General features: G+C 50.3%; 1 protein-coding gene across 1 annotated transcript; it reads right to left on the bottom strand.

The window, feature by feature from the left end:
• Positions 1-4,437: 4,437 nt before the first annotated feature.
• On the bottom strand, positions 4,438-7,116 carry LOC125545654 (probable endo-1,3(4)-beta-glucanase ARB_01444). Its single transcript, XM_048709670.1, has one exon. It carries the CDS (start codon positions 6,832-6,834, stop codon positions 4,609-4,611), a length of 2,226 nt encoding a protein of 741 aa, XP_048565627.1. The 5' UTR covers positions 6,835-7,116; the 3' UTR covers positions 4,438-4,608.
• Positions 7,117-8,195: the final 1,079 nt, after the last annotated feature.

Here is an 8,195-nt window from a genome sequence, read left to right on the forward strand (position 1 = left end):
AAGTGACCGGCAGCTGTACAACGCCTCCGATCATCTAACATGCATGTTTTATATACAAAATCATATATTTCTACGAAAATAATGTATACATCATATATCGTATTAAAAAACAATGACTATAGCACCAAGAAATATATATTATAACGTAAAATGTGTATGTCGCATATCATATTAAGAAAGAACAACGAGTATAGTGCCAACAAATATGACATAAGTAAAAAAAACCGATTACAAGTCTCCCATATCGATGTACCGAAACAAATATATAAGTACTATTCTTTAATACAACCAAATAAATCGTCAACTCTATTCAGAAGTTGTTTTTCTTATTCAAACAACCCTTGCTATGATCATCGTGCCATGTTCCTGCATAGAAAGATCATAATATACGTCAAAATTTTGTAAAGAATAAACTAAACAAGAAAAGAACGTTAATAAAAAGGTGTGCACATACTTAGGATTCTGAGGAGAATTGTTTTTTAAATGACCTTTTATTCTGCATAAACCGCATAGGCGTACAGGAGGTTTCTCATCAAAACATTTAGGTCTATCGTTTGTAGTCATGCCAGGTTCCTTACCACGGCCTTTGTTATTCTGCCCTTTCGGTGCTCCTTTCGTATTGATTTTATCTGGATCACCAACAAAAACATGATCTTGATCCGGCACAAAAGCATCGTCATGTGCAACCCTATGTTGTCTCACATAATCTTCCTCCTCAACGTCCTTGTTTGCTATCACATCCTCCAGAGCAGCCTCCAGTTTATCAAATAGGAATGGTCTATGACATGCCGTATGATTTGCTTCCGCGGACAAAATAGTCAACTCACTGTACTTAGTTCTCTCCTCAGTACCTGTCCATCCCCATGCGAAGAGATCGCTAGTTCGTTTCACGGGCAGTCCACCTCTAGCATTCCTAGTGAATCTTCGCGGCACTAAGCACTTAGGTAAGTCCTTCACGTTCAACCTGGCTAAAATATAAACAACATGCTTGCATTGAAGATCTTTACGTTTCATACTATCACAACTACACTTAACTGTTTCTTCTGAATTAGTAGGTGTATAGTCCACTTTGAATCTCAATTGCCTGCTATTTTTCCATGCCACTATGAATCTCCTACTGACGGCTCCACTGAGTATATCTATGATCTCAAGATCCACTTCCTTCTTCATTTCTTTCTGCAAGAGATAAAAGTTCACCGCAGTGAAGTCACGGGCAGCGGCTTTTCAATGCATTTGAACTCGTCGAGTACTGGTACAGGGAGTGTCTGTGTGGACATGCAGTCGTCGTGTGACTCATTCTCACGGAGTCGAACAATGCAGTTCTCATAATGCACAACCATATCAACAATTGTCATGCCAGAGTCAAGATGCATATGAAGGCAAGAGCTCAGACTCTCGCTCCTCTGGTTACTCCGCATACCAAGGAAGAACCCACCGGTGAGATATGACGCAGCCCAAAGCCTTTTCTTCCTGTACATCCTACGCAACCATGTTTCAGTTTTCTCCGACTCCCATTTAGCTCTAAAAGCTGCCCATCTCGCCTCAAACTCATCATGTGTAGTAGCACAGTAAATAAGAGACCTGAACTCCTTAAGGGACTTGTGGTGGAGGTGTTTCAGCATGTTTTTCTCTATATGCCACGAACAAAGTCGATGCCACACGTCAGTAAGGACCTTCCTGACAGCCCTTATCATGGCTGCGTCTCCGTCTGTAATTACAGACCTCGGTTTCTTCTGACAATGAGCTCTCAAGAAGGTCTGCAACACCCAAACATATGTATCCTCCGTCTCATCTGACACAACAGCACAACCGAACACAGTGTTGCAATGATGATTGTTTAGACCAACAAAAGGTATGAATGGCATTCCGTACCTATTCATCTTGTAAGTGATGTCGAAGACGATTACATCACCAAAGTCAAGGCAGGGGCGGATCTAGAGGGTGGACAGGGTGGGCCATGGCCCACCCTGGGATTTTGGATCAACCCATACCACATGAGGTAAAACTGTGAATAAAATAAAAGCCCAATACTGTCTATTAACCAGGACGTTCAACACCGCACTGTGTCCGCATATTTTCCGACCAGAAAGACACTCTACTCGTCCGCGGATTCCTCGTGACTTTGCTTACCAAAGGGGCGACTACAACTTTTACTAGAGTGAGCACCTACAACTTTTTTAGACAAAGTACCTACAGTTTTTGCTACCCTCTCATGGACTCTCAAGCCCAATTACAACCGCTGTTTTTGCTAAATCTCTTTGTCACATTGATGCCATATTACCATTGTTATTTGAAAGCAGTTTACTTTTCATTGTTTGCACAAGAATATTTCTACAAGGAAAGGATAACAGTGCCATGCTTTCTTTTGAAAAACATTGTTCTTGTTACATAATACTGCTAGATATTACATTGGACAATTTTTTCTCTTTATTTTAAACACACAAGTTTGGATCATGGATCTTCACTGGTGTGTCAAATTAGTGGTCAATTTTTTTTATGATGGACCACCCTGCTTCAAAATTCTAGATCCGCCACTGAGTCAAGGTAATCCCGAGGTGACTGAGAATCACACCTGAACATGTTCTTCAGCTTGCCTTCTGCGTCAACAGTGTGCTCAAAGAAAAAGTCTGGATCCCGTGCCTTTCTCGTCATCATGATACCAATCGCAGTGTCCGCATCACCCTTTGCTAGCAACTTTATTTTCTTCCTATAACACATGTTATAAAGCTTCCTCCTCCTGAAACCAGCCCATGCATATGATCCATACCTACGAACGAAGTTGTCATAAATCCAATTTTTTTAGCCCAGCACCTGCCATTGCTAAGATCTCAAGCTTCTGGTATTCCTTTATCTGATTATGAGATCAAAAATATATAACTTCATCCGGTCCGGCAAGAGTGTGACTATGATCATCGCTGAAACTACTGACATGCCAAATGGAGCGCTCTCTGTCAAGCTTCACAGTTAGATGGGCCTCGCAATAGCACCGAGTCTCCGCTCTCAGCCTGCGCTTCTTCCCTTTCATGGTACAAAACTTGGCCTGTCGTTTCCCAGCCCTTGAACACAGAAACCTCCTCAAGCGCCTACGTGCGTCGATGCCCTTTGCATATTTCAAGTTGTCCTTCCTAATGATGAATCCACGCTTTTTCGCATAATCGTTATAGAAATCATATGCCTCCTCGTCTGTCCTAAACGTCATGGACATCACCGTCCAATGCTTGTCCAGTGATTCTTGCTGGTATTCATCGTACCCAGTGTCAAAATTGCACTCATCACCATCAGCATCATCATCGTTTTCGCACGCGCCACCAACCTCTCCCTGGAAAAAAATACAAACAACCTTATATGTCAGTAAGTAGTTGTATAAGGACTATCATATGTATTCACTTTCCACTACTTACTTTGCTCGAGCTATCATTATAAGATGCATCGATATCGTTTTCGTCATTGGCATCATCCAAAAAATTCCACTCATAGTACCCTTCCACTCCCATCTGTGCAAATTGTAAATATGATATGTAAGATTTGATGTGTTTTTCATGTCACTTTAAAATAACCTACAATACATAAATCCAAACCTACATGACTTCAGCTTTCAGCATATGAATCATCTACATCCATATCCTCATTATCATCATCCCCTCCTATGTGTGCAAAGTCAAACATGTTATTGTCATCGCGGATGCTTGTATTTAATATGGTTGACAACATGCAGACCACTTACATTGCCACTGTAAGACTCATCCAAACTCATATAATTTTCGCCGTCATGTTCCCCTTCATCCAATGACAATGATCCGTCCTCGCTACCGCCATCATCGCCGTCATATCCTATTTCAGCCTCAATCTATACACGTTCATATATAATCAAAGATCCATTCAAACATCACATAACATCTTCGTAATTAAAATCCGTTTTTAAATCACTATGCCAGCGCCTCGCGTACCTCGTTGCCTTCGTCAGACATGAGAATAGTGTTGGGATTCGCCGGAGACTCGACGGCGAACAGCTACGAGCTGACGGCGACGGAGGCGTCTGCCCGACCGAGGCGGTTGTCGGCGTCTAGTCACACACAACGCGAGGGCGAACAGCACGCCGAGCTGACGACGGCGCCGCCATCTGCCCCACCTAGGCGGTTGTCGGCATCCGGTAGCGCACAACGCGTAGGTTTTTTTTCCGTCGGCCAGGTACTGCGGAGATGGCGGCGGCAAGAGAGGCGGCGGCTGAGGCGACGTGAAAATAGGGTTCGCCCGATCAGTTTTTTTTTAATCACTTGGGCGTACGCAGCGGGGCGGGCGTGGGCGCCGACGGGCGGGTATTTTAATACGGCGTGTGAAATGACCGCCTACCCTTTATACGTTGGTGTGTGTGTGTACGCGTGTGTGTGTTGTGTACCGAAGCGCACCTCTTGGAGTACTACAAAGCAACGAGTTTACTGATCCTTAACGAAGAGTTCATTTCAACTTCAATCTTGAGGCAACACAGACTAAACTAGCATCAGGTATTTGACGATCTACTCAGGCAAAAAGCACTACAAAATGTCAAGATCGTGATGTCCAAAGCACCACGGAACGAATCGCAACATCATCTCAACAAACCAAAAACTCTCACGCTGAAGCCAGAGATTCTTCCGCCGCGAGCATATCCAAGAGCATTCCATGAGCAGTACCACCAGCAGCATCAACGGCGACCGCACCGGCGACACCAACAGCAGCAATGTCGGCGCCCGGCGAGCCGCGGCTGTGGAGCCACCACAGCAGGTTGGTCAGCGTGTTGCCGTCGTTGTGCGACGCCAGCGCCCTCGTCTTGGCCAGCGCCGACTCCTTGTCATAGACCCCCTCCAAGGCGTACACGAACCCCTTCCACCCGTCGCCGACGCCGTCCCTGGCCAACGCCGGCGCGGTCCAGCTCACCAGCTCCTTGACGAAGCCGGCGTCCGGGAAGAGGGCCTCGCTGATGGGCACGATCGGCAGGAGCTGGATGCCCAGCCTGCACTCCTTCCACTCCGGCGGCGCGAACCAGAGGCCGCTGTCCCTTTTGTTGGCCCACACGACGCCGACGAGGCGGTTGTTGCTGGTGAAGTCGTCCTCGTAGATCGCGTCGCCCTCACGGATGTGCCACCATGTCTGCGCCGCCAGCATCTCGAGCGCGGTGAGCGTGGCCGCGGCGGAGACGAGGTGTTTGTCCCCGTAGCTCAGCCCGAGGAGCGCGGCGGAGTAGTAGGCGTTGACGGCCTCGCTGGTGCTCTCCTGGTTGCGCCCGTCGCCGAACTCCGTCAGGCCCCCGGCCCAGGAATGCAGCTTCCAGAGATCAAACGTCCTCAGCCTCGGGTAGCTCGCGCCGGCTCCTCGCGACAGCGTCATGAAATCGGCGACCATGGAGCAGGCCTGCGGCATGTACTCGCGCCCCCAGGCCGGGTCGATCTTGGCGAGCACAGCAATGGCGTACACGAAGTAGCCCAGGTGGTAGTGGTGGTCGTTGTAGACCCCGAAGCCGAAGTCGGCGCCGGTGTCCGTCATCCCCTGCCGAGTGACGAGGCCGCCCCACTTGGGATCGTACAGGAAGCCATTGCCCTCGAAGCTGCCGTCCAGCCAGGGCGTGACGGTGGCATTCAGGAACCGGTGCACCGCCGGGATGACGTCGGGGCACCCGACCTCCTCGGCGATCAACGCCAGCCTCGCGGCCCTGGCGACCGCCTTGCCGTAGAAGTAGGACGAGGTGGTCGTGATGGGGCTGGAGGCGAGCTCATCCACGTCCTTGCGCAGCGCGGCCACGATCTCGGGCACCCCGTCCTCGCTGATGCCCCGGGTGGAATGCCAGGTGGGGAACACCGGGTCGGTCCTCAGAGCCCAGGCGTCGCCGACGACGCCGACCAGGTCGCCGTCGATGCTGCGGTACCTGAAGTCGTCGAGCACCCGGACGCGGCTGTCCTTGGAGAGCAGCCGGAGGTGGAGCGGGTGGGCGAGCATGAGCAGGTCCCCCGACCCCTGCGTGCACCAGGCGTAGTCGACGGAGAAGGGGCGGTCCAGCGCGGCCACCCCGGCCGTCGGGTAGCGGCCGCTGTACCGGTCGAGCACGGCCTCCATGGCCGCGTCGGGCAGGAATGCGACGCGGATGACGCCAAGGAAGCCGGGCGCCGCGAGCCGCGTGACGCTGGACATGGACAGGCGGATCGGCGCGGAGGCGTAGAGGAGGAAGGTCTGGCCGCTGTTCATCCGGAGGCGCCACCTGGTGAGCGAGTCGTCGCGGGGGGCGGCCTCGAGGAAGGCGTGGACGGAGGCGATGGAGATGTCGACGGGGCAACGGGCGCACATGGTGGAGACGGTGACGAAGGGGCTGCCGCGGACGAGGAACGCGCGCAGCGACCGGGAGAAGTCGAGGGTGACGGAGAGGTCGTCGAAGGCGGCGATGTGGTGGCGCCATCCGGCCCCGGCCGCGGCGTCGGCGTCGGACGGGGAGGAGAGGGTGAGGTCGGCGACGAAGGCCTGGGCGTGGAAGGACGGGGAGTGGACGCTCTTGGGGTAGCACACCTTGAGCCCCCCCGCGGCGGACTTGACCAGGTAGGGGTGGATGTACTCGGGCTGGTCCCCGTCGTTGAGCGCGAAGTTCTGGAAGAAGGAGCTGGTGGGGAGCGGCGCGGTGAGAAGGTGCGGGGCGAAGAAGCGGGCCGTGTCCGGGAGCACCGCCGACTCCGCCCGCGGGAACACGGAGGCCCCCGGGGACGGCGTCGGCGTCGGCGTGGGGGCGGGGCTGCGCGTGGACTGCCAGAAGAGGAACGCGGCGAGCGCCACCGCGACGTACGTGGCGACCTGCGCCATCTTCCTCCTCTCCATCCTCTCCGGCGCGTTTCGAGGGGGGCGGCTCCCTCTGCCGCGGCTTTAATAGGCGCCGCGCCGCGCCGAGCCGATCTACCTCCCCGCGGCGGAGTGCGGTTTGGGCACGGCGGCCACGGATGGAATGGGGATTCGATGGGGTTCAGAGATTTTGGTAACGCGGCAGCCTCTTGGTAAACCCCAAAAAGTCGTCCTGCTAGAATTTGCCTTCATAAATTTGGGTAGTTGTTCCCTCGTTTTCCCTATTTTGGCTTTGACAAATTTTGGTACTAGGAGTATTTCCCTTGCTTTCCCTATTGTGGCTTGACAAATTTTTCTCCAGGTTATTAGTAGTAGTGACGCAAATCTCTCTCGATTCAAACAAAAGAACAGTCGTTCATACGATTATTACAAGGACTAGAAGAACGCCCGTGCGTTGCAATGGGGCCACGTTAACTTAAAGAGTTCAATATTACGACATTGGCGACCTTTTTTACCATCAAATCCTCACACACACACTCCCTCCCTCTTCCTCACTCTCTCTCCCCCTCTCCCTCTCTCTAACACACACACATATCCATCTTATTGGGTACGGGACCATAATCCATCTATTTCACACACACACGCTAGTGCATAACAATATGGATTATGTGTATTATATTTGCCACCAGAACTGAGGGAATTAATTTCATGTAAATCGGCCAGCCACAGCTCCAAGAATACGTGGAGGAGGTGGCCCGAGTCAGCGTCGGCGCCGTCCGGCGCGGGCCACGGGCCCGCTTCCAAGTGCACGTGCAATGCACGTCTTCACAAATATTACAACCAGATATGAGAAATCACATACTAACACGATGTTGCAATCAATTTGTAATTAAAAAAGCCAAAAGTCTTTTTTCTTAAACAAGAATTCCTTATGCTGGAGTTTAAACAAACCCCACAATAGCCCTACTTATCACCTAATTAAGTAGATGCATGACTTATGAAGCGCATAAGAAATCATGTTAACTTGGAACTAAAATTCCAACAAAAGAGTGAGGAATAAACCTTTTTATCATTGCTCTGAAGTCTGAACCTCCCCCTATTTGTTAGTGAAATGTGAGTATGCTTGGAAGATAATAATTTCTTATGCAACATATGCTTTTACATCCGAAAGAGCTACAAAATATGTTGACCTACCTATGTGCACTTCCTAAACCAAGCGGATAAAATTATTTCTATCGGCAATATAAAATATTAAACATTAGAAAGAAAGGGACAATGTCCACTAACCATTCAAATATTCTGACCATGGGATATTTAGGCTGGCGTATATGGGAAATCAAAGCTAAAAATGACTCGATGAGTTAGGGATACATCAATAAATATTGTAAAAAGTGATAAAA

The sequence above is a fragment of the Triticum urartu genome, chromosome 3 (genome assembly GCF_003073215.2).
Source record: "Triticum urartu cultivar G1812 chromosome 3, Tu2.1, whole genome shotgun sequence".
In the NCBI taxonomy this organism is placed as follows: domain Eukaryota; kingdom Viridiplantae; phylum Streptophyta; class Magnoliopsida; order Poales; family Poaceae; genus Triticum; species Triticum urartu.

Coding starts and splice junctions, on each gene's coding strand:
- LOC125545654 (XM_048709670.1), bottom strand. CDS start 6,834: ATGGAGAGGAGGAAGATGGCGCAGGTCGCCACGTACGTCGCGGTGGCG.